Source organism: Pocillopora damicornis, chromosome 11, assembly GCF_964200805.1.
Source record: "Pocillopora damicornis chromosome 11, jaPocDami1.2, whole genome shotgun sequence".
NCBI classification, from domain to species: Eukaryota; Metazoa; Cnidaria; class Anthozoa; order Scleractinia; family Pocilloporidae; genus Pocillopora; species Pocillopora damicornis.
The window spans coordinates 22634443-22652205 of record NC_142680.1 but is presented as its reverse complement, the minus strand read 5'-3'; the positions used below and the strand labels follow the sequence as shown (position 1 = coordinate 22652205).

Here is a 17763-nt window from a genome sequence, read left to right as displayed (position 1 = left end):
GTATATAAATAGCATATTTACTTAGATTTATGTTTTTTTTTAATTTACAGTGATCTTGATCAACTGGAATTCTAGGCCTATTACGTTAAATCAACTTTCAAAGTGTCCCGAAATACCTCCTATTAACTTAAGGATGCAAAAAGGCCTCATTTCGGAAAAAATCGCTTTTTAAGCCAAACTTGTACACCAAGGCCATTTAGTTTCGCTTGCTGGTGAATACTGCCTAATAACTACCTATTAGCTCGCCAATCGGCGCAAAGGTTAACATTACCTTATAATGTGTTACATGCAAAAATCTTGAAATATGATTTATAACCATATCAGGGAATGATAACGTGAAAAAAAATACTGCAAACTTAAGAAATTACTTAGAATTATTCTGGGGCCACTTTTACATTTACATAAATTAACTGGTTTAGAATGTTTATCATGCCCAGTCGTTTTTCAGGCTTGTCAGTGACCGGTGAGGTCTTGGGTCATTCACAGCTTATCATGACATCACTCAGAGCCTACGTACGTCACCATAGCCTTGGCAGGTACTGTGTGTTGAGAAGAATTCCCATTCTGAGACATCACAGTAGTCGTGCCAGGATCTGTGTAAGTTGGAGGATGCCCTGAGCCATCTTGTGACGTCATGGTAGTTCTGCCATGTGCTGTATTAGAAGGAAGATATCCAGTGTCGTCGTATGACGACAGGGTAATCTCACCAGCTAGTGGATGATGAGGAGGGTATCCTACGTCAGTATATGACGTCAAAGCTGGATATGGAGGAGGATAAACATAGCCAGCCTGTGGCGTCATGGTATTCTTGTCCGGTACTGCGCATGCGGGAGGGTATCCTACACCAGTATGTGACGTCACAGTAGTGTTTGGTAGTAGTGCGCATGGGCGAGCAAATCGTAAACCAACCTATGGATCGAGGCAAAATATTAAACACAGATTAATTATTGATCTAAAGAAGAATCAATAAATTTGATGCACAAGCTTTGTACTCCATAAGGTCATAAACGGAAATCTGTGTTCAGTAAGATCTTGACGTAAATCTGGTTACCATTTCAGTCTGGTAAACGTGTGCTCTAGGAAAACCGGCGCTTGCCCCTGATGGATCTTCACGGAGGGCCTCTATGTACGAATGAACCACAATCATGAAATAGATCTGAAATACGAGATGAAATAAATGAATGAAATAGAAAATGAAAATAAATGATGAAAATTAAGCATAATAATGATTGGTCCATGTTTACTCGTTGCAGCTATTGTATATTATAGTTATTTGATAAATTATTTTTCAATTGGAGGATAAAGGTGATTTTTTTCGTTTTATATGTCAATCATGACGTTTATTATAGGCTAGTTTCTGCTTTTCAGTATCATGATTGAAACTAGCGGTGAAAGAGTTTTGCGGTTCTTGAACATAGGGTATAAAACTTATACACCTAGGAAAAAAGACAACATGTTCCTAGCACAGGAAGAGGGATTAATTTAGTGATTCAGGGTCCTTAGCAAAACTTATCGAAAAATAGGCATTAAAAAGTAAAAGTTATTACTATTTCTGCATACGCACGCCCGTGATCAGTGATAAGTACAATGAAAAAAAAAAAACTTACCGTAGGCAACCACCACAGGATTATCAAAATATCTGCATATATAAACTGTGATGCGATAAACAAAGAAATATTGTTAGTTCACTTTGTTATAATATGAATTGACCGACAGTTTAGTTTAGGATAGTTTCACTTGTGTGATTGAAACTGGCCGCAAAAAAAATTCATATTTGTGAAGGAAAGATATAATCCCTTGGTTCAAGACAATATGAATTTAATGCTGACAGACTATCAACAGCTGAACTTAAGAGAGAGAAAAAAGTTCGATGTCTGAAAATATTTGAACTTATCCAAAAAAAAGGTGCAATCTGTTCTCGAGTTCTATGAAACCTACTTTACTAGGAAAAGTAAGAGCGATTTTGCAAATTAGGAAGAGGAATCTAACGCGTTAATACTAAACATACAAGACGTCGGACTGGAAGAGTTTAAACATGCATGCTTTTTATGTACAGCTTTTTGCTAATCTTAGCTATTTTTCATAGTTGTTTGTCTTTTTTGTATAAATTTGAAGTTACTGTGTCATTATTGTCAAAAATTGTACTCCGAGTTGTGTGATAATGTCATTGAACTCCACGCTAGACACCTCAAGTATTTGATGTGAAGATAATGAACTGTTCCTTTTTGCCATTTGTACTCACCACGGCGGAGACGGACAACAGGAAACTTGTCACTACAACAGAGCATGCAAAATCAAGAATGTTCCACACCAGCCAGACCACAGCCAAATAAATGTTTTTCTGCAACAAGGGAAACAAATTTTGCTGTCATACTAAAACAATAACAACAAAAACAAACAACAACAACGATAAGGACATATCAGGATCTTGCCGGACAAATAACAAAGATATGAACCCAGTAAATATGCATGCTGTGCGTGCACAAATTAGGCTAACATTTGACGGAGTGCCGGGTGAAAATTTGCTTCGGGGAGGGGGGGGGGGGAGAATGTATAAAATGACAATTAAAATTCTCAAGGATAGCCTTTAGTTAGATTGAGTATACGATAACAACTGATACTGGTGAATATTTCAGCTCCTGCTTCACATTTATCTAGCCTCTGGGATCAATTCGGGAAAAACTTCGCAAATGTGTTTAAAACTGTGCCCACATTCGATGAAGTCAGACGTGTCTAAGAAATTTTACAGACCACAGTTGAAGATTATGCCAGAACGCACAACTAAAATGCACTTCATAGTACAAAACCTTACGCCGCCTCGATTTTTCTTTACTTACCGTGCCAACGGATATTAGCAATGACACATTGCATAGGACTGAAATCACTTTGAAGGCGAGGGTTACATAAGCCAATGCGATGATCGCTTTGAGAGAAAACAGAGAGAGAGAGAGAGAGAAAAAACCAGACAACTTAAATCAAAATAAAGTAAAGAAAAGAATTCTTAGAGCTGACTCCCAAAACTTAAAGCACGTTAATTTGAATAGCAAATCCTTATTGTCCCTTCAAAATACACCGCTGGAAAACACATCATAATTTAAACACTCTCCTCATTCAAGAATTGACGGGGAAACGTTGAATCTAGTGAAAACCATCCTTAAAATATGAATTTAGTTGCTTGCTGATTGTTCAAAAACGTGCTCGGCGACCAGCTTATTTTCATTATGGAATGAAAATATTGTCTTGAAACGTTTAAGTGTATTATGATTTTATCAGATAATTTATTGATATTTTTAAGACAAGGAAGGAGAAACGGAAATACCGCGGACGTGCTTCTTGTCTACAGGGAGATATCCTTCGTAGCTGTCCCAGTCTATGTTAGCCTGGTTGTACTTTATGAGAGCTTTACTTTGGTTGTAAAGTATGATTGCTTGGAAGATCTGAAATGGATGTAAGCACAGACATAAATTTAAAATCTTTCAAAGGTGTTCTCTCGTTTGACTCGTTTGTTCGGATCTTGCCACTCAATAAGAACTATATCATGCTTGGCTTGCAGTGTGGCAACTGTTAATTTGTGCTACTCAAAATATTTTGGATTCGACTCTTGATTTCTAGCGCAAATTTTGTTTGGTTAAAAAAAGACGAAATTCATCGCGTTTATTTTGAATTTCCGCTGGACATGAAAAGTAACACAGCTCGATCTTAGTCAGTACAGACTAAATATTCTGCTACATTGTCTCTTGGGGCTTTCTAAAAAATCCAATTTACGCCATGTGGCATGTACAAACTCTTGTAAACAATAAGTATGTTTCGACCTTATATACTAGACTAAATAAAACCTATACGCTGGGCACACTAACAATACTTAGAGGGAACATCTCGAATAACATTGTGGCGTACGCTAGCAACGCAACGTGATGTAGCGAACGAAACTGTCAAAATTATTTTTTTAAAGTCCATATTGCTAGCAACTTGGGGTCACTTGGGTTATCACAAGCGACGTGGGTGAATTAATTTAGCGCACGTGCTTCAATGGATAAGTTCGGCTTGTAGGGCACTCGTGCTGGAGAGGGGAATTGTTTATTGACGCGTGACGTTGGCAGTCTGCTTTGTTTCTTGATATTTAAATGGTGCGAAACGAATGATTGTTATGTTCTACGTCTACCTTTGCATTCACTAAGTTGGTAAGATCTGTACAGACATCACACCAACTATTATGATACAAAGATATACAATTTATACAATACTCGGATAGAATTAATAAAGAAATTCGGATAGTACTTTTATCACTGTATAATATAAAATATAGGAGTATAAATAAAAGTGCCTTGTGATTATTAACTAAACAGTGGAGTAACTTAGAATAAAAAGCAGCCGAGGAGTTTGGCTCAAAATCTCCGCAGGAAGCTTATTCCATAATGTTGATAGCTTATTCCATAGTCTTTATAGGATAATCTTTATGCTAAAAGACCACGCGAATTTTGACGCTATTTCCCTGTCTAAGGTTATCTTCATCACTCCTCTTCTATAACTTGCAGACGAAAGCGTATAATTTTATCAAAATGAGTAGAAGTGGAAAGTGCGTGTTAAAGTTATTCAAAGATCCCTGTGGCATTTTTTTTATCCATTTACTTTTATTTAAGTGGCGTCAGCATTGTGGCTTTCGGTTTTTCGATTTTTGTCAGTTTTAGTTTTCATTTTTAATTCTATTTTTTAAAGTCAGAATCTGCTGGTGGCCCAGACCAGAATTTTTTATTCCTATTTTCCCTTATTTTTTTACCTATGAAGTTTCACGATTTTTGTTTGTCTTGAAATTTGTTACTTAAATCGATAAACACTGCTCTGCAACTCCTTATTAACTCTGAGTTGTGTTATGACCCAAAAACAGAAATAATTCAATCTTCACCAGCGGTGTAGCGATATTAGGAAATATCAATGACCGCTCGATAACTTTTGAAGAGTATTATGACTGGGCTGTCTGTAATATTATGGCAAAATAGTGTTTGGTAGTTTATGGCTAACTATCTTAACTCACCAGGCCCAAGATTCCAATAAGCAAAGCACTGATTCGTAGACTGCATCCGCAGCAACATATTTTCACTAAAACTGCCATTGTGGATAAGTGGAAATGTCTCTTCTTCGATTCTTCAAACTCAAGTGAAATACACCGAAAATGCCGGGAGGTTTTTAACCCGCTCGCTCTCAAGATCCTCCATATTGACCTTGATTTCTAAACGGATCGACCTTGTTGATCTATCTCTATATTCCCAACTCCTTTTTATTGACCATGTATAGAGTTTATAGGAGGAATTTGCATTCTGAATCTTTATGGGTGTCAACAGGTCAATACGTTTCGGTTTTCAGTCAGGCACGTATGAAGAAATAATACGTGCGCGTGATACGTGACTCGGCCATTACTCACAATGTCAACGTGCGTTATCTCATGCTCACTTACACGACGTTGCGTTGTCTGTTGAAAACCGGTAAACTCTTTACGGTGGCCAATTCACCTTATCAACTCAGTTGATAACAATAAATTTACCTTTAATATATCCTGAAAGTGCTTATATGGAATTGTGAAATACTAAATTACAATTTACTTTCTCTTTTCAAAAAATCAAAACTAGTCTAACGAAGACTGAGGAATTCTCATTTGATAAAAGTTGCTTTTAAATACTTCAACAGTTGGCTCATAGTATCAGGCGCAGTCGAGGCAACCAAAAGCTAATTTTTCACTCTTCGTCATTCTTCTGAATTCTTGTAACGAACTGTTGTAAAATAAATATCAACACAACTGTGGAATTTTCGGAAAAATTTCCGCACAGCCCCATACTTAAATATGCATGCACATCCTAACATCCTAATAATAAAGCCTCAGATATGGAAGCACAATGAAGTATGGGGCTGTGCGGAAATTTTGCCCAATTTCCTGCCTATATCTCTAAATGGCATTAATTAAGATACCCATGGAAATAAAATCAAAAGCGTTCGAATCTGCACGTTTCTAATCCGAACAGCCATCGATATTCAATTGTACACCCACGGCGGCACGTGCACGATGTTTTCGTTGAAACGTGCGTGACCGCATGTTAAAAACGTGAGTCATTTTCTTAACCTTTGACTTCAAGAAAAAAAGGAATAAAAGATATCAGCTCACTTACTCATAGACAATGGCCATAGAAACAGACCGTCTAGGTCAATACTGCCTCGATAGAAAACAGATTCTCATAACTTCCGGCCGAAGAAATTTGCGAAGTTCAGAAAGGTGAATTAGGAGTCGGATCTTTGAAGTGGAAAAGTATTAAAGTATTCAGACGCAACGTTTGCAACTCAGATGAGTTTGACGTTCGGAAGAGTTACTTCGATTTATCAACTATGGGAAAGTTTCTATGCGGCAGCGTTTTACGAATAATCGCTCTGCATATTGCACTCTGTGGCTTGGTAAGTTCTCATGCCCAGATAAATATTTTAATGTCTCAGTTCTTTTTTCAGCCTCAAAAAAATCACTCCCCAACTTTAAAGCCGCCAGGTTTTAAAAACCGCATGCGAAACTTTTTAAGTTCTTCATTTCCAGTCATGTTAATCTTCTCGATTTTTGTCCACCTTTTCTTTTCTTTGCTTTACTTATTATGGACTCTTTTGTGTTTTCCTAACATAGAATATTTGACAAATTTTCAAGTCATCCAGCCATTAATTTCCTCTCATACCAACTTTTAGCTAAGTGCTAATTAAAACGTTGCTATATCAGTTTCTTGCGTTAATGTATAGTTTCTTAATCGCTCCGTTCTCTCTTGTAAGTGATTTATTCAGCTATGAATGCGGACGAACTTAGTCGATTTTTATCCTTTGGATTTCAAATTAGATCATTGGTGGTCAGCTATCGAGCTCGGTGGTCGTCTATGGCAATGCTAGTTCGTTTAACAGTCCTAAAGTCAATTTTGCATGTCACGCATGACCTCTTCGGAGTCTGTAAACAAAATATAATTTATAGGGTACACTTATTCATTTCCATTCAAAGAGCTAGAAAATATAGGCTAAGGACACTAGGAGTTCATAAGAATTCTTTGAATTTGAATTTACACGCTCTGCAACTAACAACATCCCCAATCTGACAAAGTTTTCGTCAAATTGTACTATGCATTTACATTATTATTCTTGTCATCCAAAACAAAAACGTCCTTGTTCCAGCGAAATACGATCACTTTAGCCCTAAATTTGTAGATAAGGTTGAAAATTAAAAAGAAACCAGAGACGCCGAGGCGATAAATAGATAATGATGACATATTTCGCTTCTAAGAGAGCTCGAGCAGTTGACAACTAGGGTGAACCGGAAGTAACATACGTAATGTTTACAAATTTACGTTCTCAAACTCACGTCCTCTTTCAGCTGAGAGATAACGCCATTTCATTCTAGATGTCTCGTTACTCTCGTGGCTGCAACCAGCGTTGAAACATGACGGCAAAAGCAACGATAATTTAGCGAAAATCTAAAGATCTAATGGGTGCGTGCGTTATCAAATTTATACATCTCCAAACAGAGATGCAGATAGAAGGATGGATTAAAGATATTATTGAAAAAACAATCCTTCAAGATTGGGTTGCTGTAATTTATACAAACTGTAGTAATCACAACATGTCATCTATACCCGTTTTTCAATTTCAGAGAGTGTCAATGTTTTCAATTTACTATCAAATTCAATTTGTTAAATGGCTTAAGCCTCTCGAAGAGATCTACACCAGGGACTTTCCATTCACCAGAGACTCCTTTGAAGGTAATTTGATTTAATTTTTCCTCTTCCTCGAATTTATGGGGGACATTTTGGAATTACACATATTGACCTCATTTTCGTTCCAAAACAAGATTTAACAACGGGAATCAAAACTTTAATTTGGTTCAATATTATGTTCAACATGATTATGATCTGATACGATACACGACTGAATTTACCGGTGTCAATTTTCATTGAGCCCTCAACAAACTCTTTAAAAATATCTAAAAATTGCACGGAGACTGCTAGCCCACATGTTAAAGTTATTCTAAATATTTTTTAAACTTTTGAAATCAGTTTCTGGCTATATTTTCTAACTAGTATTCAAATGATTTGGGGTATATAATCAATTTGCTCGCCCAACGTAAACAGGAACTTGAAATTAGTCAAGCTCTTTTAAAGTCTAATTGTGTTTTAGTATCCATAATCCAAAATCCACTCGAAATTTATTACCAATATACTTCAAAAAAATCACTTGTGCATTTTCCGATCACTAAGGCAATCTTTTTGTTATTATTGTTTGGTTTTTTTTTTCTTCTTTACTAACTACAAGCTTATCTTTTTCTTTCGTCCACTTAAATAGAGTATTATAAATTGAGCCGAGCCTATATCGCTTTTAAAGCAATTACCTTGTTGGTCAACTTGTTGCTGCTGGTATCTATTGCCTTGGTAAGCTCAACTTGGAAATTTTTATGCATTAAATTCTGATGGATTAACGTTATATTTAAGTAATTAGGTAAGTTTGTCCAGTTTTTCCAGAGAACTTCTCACACTATTTTTCACTCAAAATTTACAGCTTGCTTCTGTTACCTTCTTTTCACAGAAGAACCAATATTTGGCAATAACCTGGCTTGCTTGGGGCATTATCGACGTTCTTTTCATGTTAGCACTGTTGTTTTACTGCATTTCTGAATGGAAACTGGTGAGTAAAGATTAACGTTCACCGAATACGATGCCTGTCATATCTAAAGAACAACTGCTAAAGAATCTCTTAAACATGTCATTTTTTTTTTCTACTTTTCCTAATGTCAGCAACACCGTTACTTGGTTGGGATACTCGCATGGTGCGTCATAAAGGTACATTTAGTCGTTACTTTATTCACCTGCCGAGTTTATCTTACAATTCTTTGGCTAATGGATGCGAGATATTTCATAATTCAGCATTTCATTAACTGGAAATCAAATGTGTCAAAACATCTCTCCCAAAGTGCCTCTATCAACCCAGGAAAATATTCTGCGTAGTAACTGCAAACTATCAGCAAATTGAAAAAACTACCAAGAGGTAACCTTTGAGATAAATGGACTAGCATTTCATTCTGAGGAAGTGGCAATATTTCTTGTGGCTTTATGGGAAAATAGAACGACCTTAGATAGGGTACAACATGAACTCATTCCTAAGGCTGGTGGAGAGTCTTAGATATCTTGAGTCTAAGATATCGTAACCGCATTGTATCAAGATTACTCTACAATTTGCAGGAAATGAGACACAACTAACCATCGCTGGTTCTTTTTCTCTTAAGATTTTCTTCATCTTCGTGATGTGTGCATATATTGCGTTCCTTCGTAAAGAACTCTTAGCTCAGGATATGGAAATACGAACTGTTACTTGTGCTGATATCCATGGCAATCAAACTCAAACGGTAACTACATCTTTATTTTGATTTTTTCACTACCAAAGTACAATTTTTAATCAGCGAATATAGATTTTAGACAGTGTAAGAGTTCTATTTGTTAGCTGTCGCTTCAGAAGGATGCAGACGTAGCAGCACAGGAGTTATTACTGATCATTCTCGTTTTATTTATCTTTTTATCAATTCATTCATTTATCCGTTTCATTTTCTAATTCACAGGTTGACATGGGACATCTTTTCCAATACGCGGCTCCGTGCCAGGCCCCTGTGACGTCAAAGTCTGACGTAGGATACTCTCCCTTACAAGCCGCACCAAACAATACTGTGACGTCTTATGATGGCTTATTGCTACCTGAAACGATGCAAGTTGACGAAAGAAATCTTTCTGCATCAGCGGTACCGGACAAAACTGCTGTGACGTTACTTTAAGGCGTAGAATATCCACTTCGAGACGTCGTAAGATGGGAGTAGCACCCGTCAAGGTTTCTGTGACGTCTGCCGGTCTTGCATGACGTCACGGCTAGCAAGCATAACTAACTTACGAATTTGCTGATTACCGCTGGTGATGTTTTATTTTGCCTGAACAAAATAGATAGGGCAAGCTACTCTTTTGAGTTATTCATTTTACCTCTAAACGTAGCGTTAGGAATAACTTATTGCACACCTTTTCCATAAGAGCCGGAAGGCTTCAACAAGATACGGTAGCAAATTAAGGAAACCGATGGATGTTAATAACAATAACACAAGCGTCCAAAGGGTTGGCGCAAATGAAAGACTCGTGTACGTTATACTGGGAGACCTAGGTGTCTGTGGCTAGGTAGGACTATGAATATAAATAATCCTAAATTATGTTACCAAATGGTTATGTATTGTTACTAAATTAAAGGCGGCTGGATAGGAAACCCGATCGACTTCTTTAATATTATGGAGCTGACTATGCAAACCGTCCAAATATCTCAATAAATCTTTAAGAACTGATCTCTGATGCAAATTCCCTTCAGGAGCAAAGGAATATACACAGTCGGGGAGCTCTTAGCCTAAACGGCACCATCACTCTTTTCGTTTTTGATTTTTACTGCTTTCCTTTGCAGCAACCTTCGGTAACCATAAATATTTACCCGAAATAGTCACTTATGAAAGATTTCCATGTAATCCTTAGAATTAAGGCTTTCTTTAAAAATGATGATTATGAGTTACTGCGTAAATTTTTCCCGCTTACTATCCCTATCGCTAAAGCAAGAATGTCGGGATTAATGCAAGCGCGAAGTACGAGCTAGTCCATAAAGATGTTATATATATGGCTGTGAGGTCTTCCGCGCATAATTTTATCAGACGCGTTTTGCAATCCACGCTGTCCTATGTTGTACGCAGACTCGTGACTTAAAACGTCGCATACATCTTCCTGATAGGACTATTTATCTTGTGAAAACATTTTCATTTAGCCTCTGTCCTGTTTCCCTTGAGAATCGTGCTTGACATCAGGTTAAAATGGTCAAAATAAACACCCATTTTTTAACAAAAACTTCTCGTCAGGGTTTCTCGCACGAGACGAGCATGTTTGCACTGCCACATATCAACCAGTTATTTCAACACAAACACAGAGATGTTTATGAACGCTTCACGCCCTGACATTATTGTACATCCTCTCCATTCTGTTCTCTATATATTTCCAAACATGCTGACAAGGAGAATTTGTTTAACCTGCAAGCAAGAACTTTTGTAATTTGTGATCATTTCTCTTATCCTCGTGACCTTTAAGTGTGATTCAGGGTGATATTGTAAGAAGAAAGTCGTTGCTAGCCACTGTTTGGGTCAAAGGATTGAGCAGGACTTTCTGGAAGCGAATATCAATAAGCCTACAAAACAGTTTTTTTAAGGCGATATGCGAGGTGAGGCGCGAAATACGAGCCACGAGCAAGAGCAGAAATCGCCTCCCACTACTCTCGCATCCACTCTCCTGGAAAAAAAAACGCAGAGAAATTACGCTTATTCTGCAAGATAGTATAGTTACTCAATGGATCAGCAAGTTGAAGGATCGCTGATTAACTGTTGCCTAAAGGTTTGATGTTTTTTATTGGACGAGAGTTGCTCAACCTTCGAGAGCCCGATTAACATGTCATGGACCATGCTCCCCCGGAAAATTTTCAAATTTTGATCTAAGGGCAGAAAAAATACAGGGCATAGAGGAATACAAGGAAGGGTACACCTAATACCCTTTCCTTCGGGCTTCAGAATACACGCGGAAAACTTTATCACTGAAGAGCTGATGAAAACAAATTGGACGTCGTTTGTTTGTTGACTGTTCAGAGGAAGTAAATTAATCAGTTTTCAACGCATCCGTTAATTCTGTTTTCCGAGCTCACCATGCGCGTTTCCATGTTTGCATGTTTAATTGTAACCTTGTATTCAAAAATATGATGAAACAGGATACAAACAGATTAAACGTGTTCTCCGCTCCAATTGGCCGCCATATGTTTTGATTGACAGATGTTTTTCAGACATTTCATCGTTCAAGGATTACAGCGCCCAGACAAAGAAGAGCAAATAGCAATTAATGTCCTGATTTTCCCGTTTCTTTACTTTACGTCTAAAAAGCAACAAGTGGGCTCGAGCTATGGCGATTCATATGCAGACTTTTTGTTGTGGATGTAACCTGCGAACAGGCATTATGTTAATCGGCCTCTTCGGCATCGTATGTATCCATATTTTCCATACGTAGTTTGCCATGTTTGTCATCGAATGACAGTATCGATCCTGCGTAGTTGGTTGTGTTTTGGTAGTTTCCAGCGGCGGAGCCGCAGCGAATTCTTATGGAAACGGAGGGGAGAATACGGGAAACCGCCTGCTGAAAATTTAAAGGATTACAAATCTAACGAGCTCATCAGAGAACGGAAATTCAGAAATGCCACCGAAGCAAATTATCATGTCGCAAGAGCATTATTTTTTGTGGCTTTAGACTCGTAACTACTCAAAAGTCCTTTTTCTTTTGACTGATATAGTTCTGCAGTTGAAATTGTGTTCAAGTTTGGATAGTGCATGATGCATAGTGCACCCGGAATGAAGAGGAGGAAATTAATTTGGCGCGGTTTTTCTTTAAGGAGATAATTAGATTTATTTAGTAAAAATTCGTAAATGTGTTGTTGTGAGTCCTTCTGCGAATGGGGCTTTGAGCGCGACGCACAACGAGTTTGCTTGAAAATTTCAAAAGGTATATAAGGCGGTGTTTTGCCGGCGCAAAACACCGCGTTATGTCAGTTAGGGCTATTTTCATAATTATAAAACGGAGCTTGTTTTAAATCGATCTCGTTCTCTGATAGCATTCCACCTTGATGTGCATTATATCGATTTTTTTTTTTAGGAAACAAACCTTTGAGAGTAGTAAACAGTGAAAACGATTGACAATTTGATCTTTGTATGAAGAATAGCCAGTTGCCCTCTGGCGCTGGAAGGATGTCAAACACGCGTATTTTGTGACACTCTGTTCATGAAATCGACGCGTGAGCAAATGTGTTATTGTTTATAACTACGAGATTTTCCTGGTGGCAAACTAAAATCTTACCATGAACCAAGACTTTTTTACGTTGTGTTAAAGAGGAATTTCCAGAGATGGTTTCTTAAGAGTATTTGTAACGCGTGACCCATATGGTCAACAAGACGTGCATTTTTCTAAGAGCCAAAAGGTAATCAGAGATGTGTTAACATAAACTTTCTCAAGGCTGAAGACTGTCACGCCGCGCATGCCCTGAACTGTGATTTCGTACCTTTAAAATTAGCCCGCATGAAGGACAGGCCGATCATTCTTTGCGTTTTCGCGAGAGAAGCACTCGCTTTTCGCGCTCACCTCGTGTACAATTCACGTTGTCCCATGAAATGCGAGATTTGAAAGTAGCATACTCAACTATTGACGGTATTATGAGTATTTTACGCTAAAGAAGGCCTCAAGATAGTGTTATCATTCAATATTGCCCAGTTAAAGCGCCAAAAAGGCCATTGATTTTCTTTTCACATAGTTCTCAAATGGAGTAGGAATTTACTGGAACCACACAGCCGCGGAAACTGGTGAACTGGATGCATTGCCAATCTCCCAAGGATACAAAAAAGGTATGCAAGGCATGTTCATTGACTGGATCTACACAGAGAGTATCAATGGTCCTTTACAATTTAGGAGAATATGGATTTCACTCATGTTAGGAGATCATCAAATTCGAATGAGATGCATGCATAGACCTACAAAACAACCTCTACGTTCCGCAGTAAATATTGCGAATGAGACGCTTAACTCTTGAAAGAAACCTCTTGCAACGAGATCCATATAATGTGATATGACAGCTAGTTTGAATATCTGAAATGCAGCCAACTACTGCGAGGTCGTGGTAGTTATAAATCTTCCAAAACCATCCTAATTTACTTCGGGCGCGTGAACGGAACTCTGAATCATTCTCCACTGCTCCTCTAATTTCTCGCTGCCAATTTGCAAGTAAGAACTTTTCCGTGGGGAATAATCTCTGGCTTGAAAGAACCCTTAGTGAACACTATTTATTTTAAATTTCAAACTATTGTATTTCCTTTCTTTACAGTTTTAGCCGATTTGAGTATGGTTGCCCTTGCATTTTCCGCCGTTTCAATGTTGGCGGATGTCTTTCTTTTGATTTCCTATTGCATGGTAAGAAAACTGTGACCCAATGTCCCTTTTTCCTTTTATGACCACTTGTTTCGTTTATATAATAGCTCGTTTTTTCGGGTGAAAGTGAGTTAAAGATAGGTACACTTTGAACGAGAATAGAATAAGGTTCAGATTTATAATTGGAGTAGTTTTCAAATTAGTGTCGAAAGCAATCCGAAATTGAACTGGTTTTGCTTTACTTTGGTCTGTGATTGGTCCAAAAATCTCGCTCCATCCTCTCGACCAATCAGATGTAAAACTGAAACCATTCACGTCTTGGTCGCCCACGCGTTTTCTTCCCGCGCTTTGGGCAGTGGTTTGACTTACAAAGGTATTTTCCTTACTTCTGATTGGCTCTCGTAATTACTTTGGGTTTGGTTTTACGACACTGAATCGAAAAGCACTCTACAAAGAAATCTATCGGCTGGCTTGTTAACTTATTATTTCTTCTCAATTTAAGAATACACGTTACGGAAACAAATATTTACCTCGTTTTGTTTTCTTATCATCAGCCGAGCAGATATCTGACACATTCCTGGATTTGCTGGCGAATTTTTGTGATTTGCGTCTCCTTCATTTTGAATATTTTTCTCATGTCTGTTTGGGAGGGGGTAAGTCTTTTCCTTCCGTGAATATGTTTGTGACAATTGTTTAACAGTTAAGAGAGACGTTAAATTTCAATCACGGTAATAGACTGTAGCCTAGGAGTGACCGTTCCCTTCCCCCCGCAAAGGAGGAAGGTTTCTTCTTGGGGGAGGGGGAACTGCTACTCGTAGGTTTTAATGCAGTAGAATAGGATGCGTTTTCGTTTTGTCACGAGCTTGGGACAAAGAAAATTGATAACTTAGAGAATTTCCAAGCTGAATTTATCGTCTTAAAGACTTTCGCTCTAACATATTTCCTGTTTATTTCTTCTTAGTTCTTGTTTTTGTTCTGTTTGAACATCTACGCATGGCTTTTAATGGTGAGTTTCACCTCTGTACACTGCTTCGGCTTTAATCTAAGAATCCGAAGATGTTCTGAGTTCTAAATGTGACACATATTCCGTTTGATTCGTTCATTCCATCTTTCTTGGCCTGTTCTTTCCTTAGTTCAGCCAGTCATTCGTTCATTCAGTAGGTCAGTCATTATGTCAGTCAATCAATCAGTCTGTCGGTCTGTCAGTCAGTCATTAAGTTAGTCAGTCATTTAGTTAGGAAGTCGATCTGTCAGTCAGTGTGTCAGTTAGTTTGTCAGTAAGTTAATATAATTTAGGTTTTATCAACTGAGTTGATGATGACAATTGGCCACCGTAAAGAGTTTCAAAGCTGACATTTCAAGCGTTAGCCCTGTCATTCGCTCTAAAATACCAAAATTTATCTTCCTCGTTCCCCTACCGACGCAGCACCATAGTTTCTCTAGAAACATACCCCTGATTTATTTGTCAGTTAGTTAGACTTTCAGTCAATCATTCAGTCAGTCCGTAAGTTACCATCTCTTTTCTGAATAGTCAGTTCTGAAATAAACTACCAGGGTCCAAGACGATCTAGTGGCATTCTACTCTGTTCAGCTGTGTTTCTAAATTTGCTTTGGAATATAATTCAACATCATTTTTAAGTATTTTAATTCATATTATTGTCATGTGATAATCGTTTATTTTCTACTGTTTTTTATCACATAAACTGCGGTGTTATACAGAGATTTCCCGCCCTGAGAAAAGTCGTAACAACACGCGTGAAAAAAGATCGTATTTTTTTCCACGAGTGTTGATATAGCCAATCAGCTGCTGCACGTCACTCGCCTCTGGCGCCCCTCGGTCAGATTCATGAATGAACGGCAAGTCTTCACTATTCTCAATACAAGTTGTTCGTCGGAGGTTTCTCGAATTGTTTGCGGCTAAAACACTAAAAAATCCGTATCGCTGACAGACAGTGAGGTTCAAATTTTCCTAGAAGGGGAAGAAAACCAATATACTAAAAGAAAAACCGAAAGTTACTTATTCAGTGGCTTTGGTGTTAGCATTTCTCTCGGCTGAGAATGAAAATCGACAACTGGAAGATTTGCCACTGACCGATTTTGGCCGTTTACCTGAAAGACTTCTTCTATCGGTAAGGATAATAAAAGAGAATTTTGGAAATTTAAAATTACGACCATTGTTGTTTTTGTAATCATGATTCAATGCATTTTTCTATCTTAAGAGTTAGCGCCAACGCACTCTACGGTTGTTATTCGGGGATTGTCGATTCATTAAATTAGTGAAGTCGGCTTTTCTTCTCAGTACGAGCTCTTGTGTTTATGTGATAAACAAAATAATACATGGTTGCTTGTAGATATGGAATTTCTCTTCTCGTGTTCAACTCGACATCCCACTCGTTCGCTCCGCTCACTCGAGAGCTATCGAGTTAAACACTCGAAGAGAAATTCCATATCTACGCGCGCCTATGTGTTATTCTCTCCACATATTTACATTAATTTTCTTTTTCTTTCAATTTCATTCTTTCTTTTTTTTTCGGTTATCAGGTGTACTTCATTCTTGTGGTGTACTCATACATCGAGACTCCTCCTCCGGAACAAACATCGTTACAAATGAGTGGAAGCTCGGTAATAAACATAACGTAGTCATGGCATCATTTTCCTATAAAATCTGCCATTATTTACCGCCTGGGAGGGGGGAGGGGGAATCGGCGGAGAATTTTGGAAAGGATTACATCGTTTTCAGGGGAAACGAATGGGGGTTCAGTCAGTCATTGTTGACACAGTGTAAAGGAAGGATCCTTAAAATATTTCAGGAACTCAGGTAACTTTTATCACGACACAACCAAAATCCTTTGACAACCCTCCCTCCCCTCCCCCGCGATGTAGATTATAATGACCAGTCCCTGAAGTAGAATAGGTAGATTACATTCCTTGCTATCCCGGATGAGATAGGGGTGGGTAGAGATATGCTCTGTTACTGGATTGGACTACAGAACTAAGGATCGAGTGTTCCTTCGAAGCGTTTATGTGTAGAGCTTAAGGATAATTAATCTAATTTACACCGCCTAGGAACAAGAATTGCCGGAAGTTGTTTTTTTGAGGAAATCCTAGATATTTTTTTTTTAGTTATCCGTAAAAGAAGAGTGGAGCGATTCTCTATTGGGCAACCTAAAACTAAATCAAGAATACTCACAGTCGCCGATCAGACCAAAAGAAAATATTCAAGAAACCAATAAGAAACAAAAGTTTGTTAAAAACATGATTTCTCTATCTTTTTTTGCAGTACCATCAATACGATGGACTTGCTTGATTCACCAGAATCAGATATACGCATGTGCCTGTTGTTTTAACTTTTAGAGACAACAAGACCCGACATGTAAATGAGGCTAATTCAAATGTAACCGTAAGGGTTCTTTACAAAAACGGAAAAAGGAGGGAGAAAACGTGGTCAGATTCAGTTAGGTAGATCTCAACCGAAAAAAATAGCGTTTTATAACATATGTAGTATTGGAAGAGGTATTTACATGCATGAATAATGAAGATTAAATAAAAAAAAAAAGGCGCGTACATATTTCAGTATTTTCGGTCTTACTTTTTTTAGGCGGAGCCTTTACAAAGGGTCTCGATGGGGTGATGGTTTTTATGGCTGACGGCCAATTTCTTTTCGTTAGGGTTAAAAGTAAAATTTTTACGATTAAATTTTCCTTACGACTGACAGTTATAAATTTGTCAATTTTTAAACCTACCA

At 37.9% G+C, this 17763-nt stretch overlaps 3 protein-coding genes across 5 annotated transcripts; 2 read left to right on the top strand and 1 right to left on the bottom strand.

The window, feature by feature from the left end:
• LOC149038312 (uncharacterized) lies at positions 1-5425 on the bottom strand. The gene is made up of 7 exons (XM_089187290.1): positions 5033-5425; positions 3320-3437; positions 2838-2923; positions 2243-2341; positions 1608-1652; positions 1052-1156; positions 1-909 (listed from the first exon to the last, which is right to left on the bottom strand). The coding sequence occupies exons 1-7, from the start codon at positions 5108-5110 to the stop codon at positions 499-501; spliced, it is 942 nt and encodes a 313-aa protein (XP_089043416.1). The 5' UTR covers positions 5111-5425; the 3' UTR covers positions 1-498.
• A 904-nt stretch (positions 5426-6329) lies between these two features.
• LOC113678311 (uncharacterized) lies at positions 6330-10299 on the top strand. 2 transcript variants are annotated; one of them, XM_027195200.2, is made up of 7 exons: positions 6330-6438; positions 7661-7769; positions 8350-8435; positions 8590-8688; positions 8799-8843; positions 9287-9406; positions 9617-10299. In XM_027195200.2, the coding sequence occupies exons 1-7, from the start codon at positions 6373-6375 to the stop codon at positions 9824-9826; spliced, it is 735 nt and encodes a 244-aa protein (XP_027051001.2). In that variant the 5' UTR covers positions 6330-6372; the 3' UTR covers positions 9827-10299. The 2 variants fall into 2 exon arrangements, with proteins under 2 accessions (XP_027051001.2, XP_089043410.1); XM_089187284.1 differs by lacking the exon at positions 7661-7769.
• Positions 10300-11891: 1592 nt separating this feature from the next.
• Positions 11892-17586, top strand: LOC113678286 (uncharacterized). 2 transcript variants are annotated; one of them, XM_089187287.1, is made up of 7 exons: positions 11892-12089; positions 13408-13498; positions 13975-14060; positions 14573-14671; positions 14980-15024; positions 16560-16640; positions 17299-17586. In XM_089187287.1, exons 1-7 carry the CDS (start codon positions 12012-12014, stop codon positions 17323-17325), a joined length of 507 nt encoding a protein of 168 aa, XP_089043413.1. In that variant the 5' UTR covers positions 11892-12011; the 3' UTR covers positions 17326-17586. The 2 variants fall into 2 exon arrangements, with proteins under 2 accessions (XP_089043413.1, XP_089043414.1); XM_089187288.1 differs by lacking the exon at positions 14573-14671 and having other exon boundaries at positions 11905-12089.
• Positions 17587-17763: the final 177 nt, after the last annotated feature.

Bases quoted from the DNA above. Each gene is read 5' to 3' on its own strand.
- LOC113678311 (XM_027195200.2), top strand. From the start codon at position 6,373: ATGGGAAAGTTTCTATGCGGCAGCGTTTTACGAATAATCGCTCTGCAT. The intron at 8,436-8,589 runs GTAAGCTCAACT...TTCTTTTCACAG, and splicing joins TGCTGGTATCTATTGCCTTG to AAGAACCAATATTTGGCAAT. The intron at 9,407-9,616 runs GTAACTACATCT...TCTAATTCACAG, and splicing joins ATGGCAATCAAACTCAAACG to GTTGACATGGGACATCTTTT.
- LOC113678286 (XM_089187287.1), top strand. From the start codon at position 12,012: ATGGCGATTCATATGCAGACTTTTTGTTGTGGATGTAACCTGCGAACA. The intron at 14,061-14,572 runs GTAAGAAAACTG...TCTTATCATCAG, and splicing joins TTTTGATTTCCTATTGCATG to CCGAGCAGATATCTGACACA. The intron at 16,641-17,298 runs GTAATAAACATA...CTTTTTTTGCAG, and splicing joins TACAAATGAGTGGAAGCTCG to TACCATCAATACGATGGACT.
- LOC149038312 (XM_089187290.1), bottom strand. From the start codon at position 5,110: ATGGCAGTTTTAGTGAAAATATGTTGCTGCGGATGCAGTCTACGAATC. The intron at 2,924-3,319 runs GTATTTCCGTTT...TTTCTCTCAAAG, and splicing joins AGACAAGAAGCACGTCCGCG to CGATCATCGCATTGGCTTAT. The intron at 2,342-2,837 runs GTAAGTAAAGAA...CCCTTGTTGCAG, and splicing joins TGCTAATATCCGTTGGCACG to AAAAACATTTATTTGGCTGT.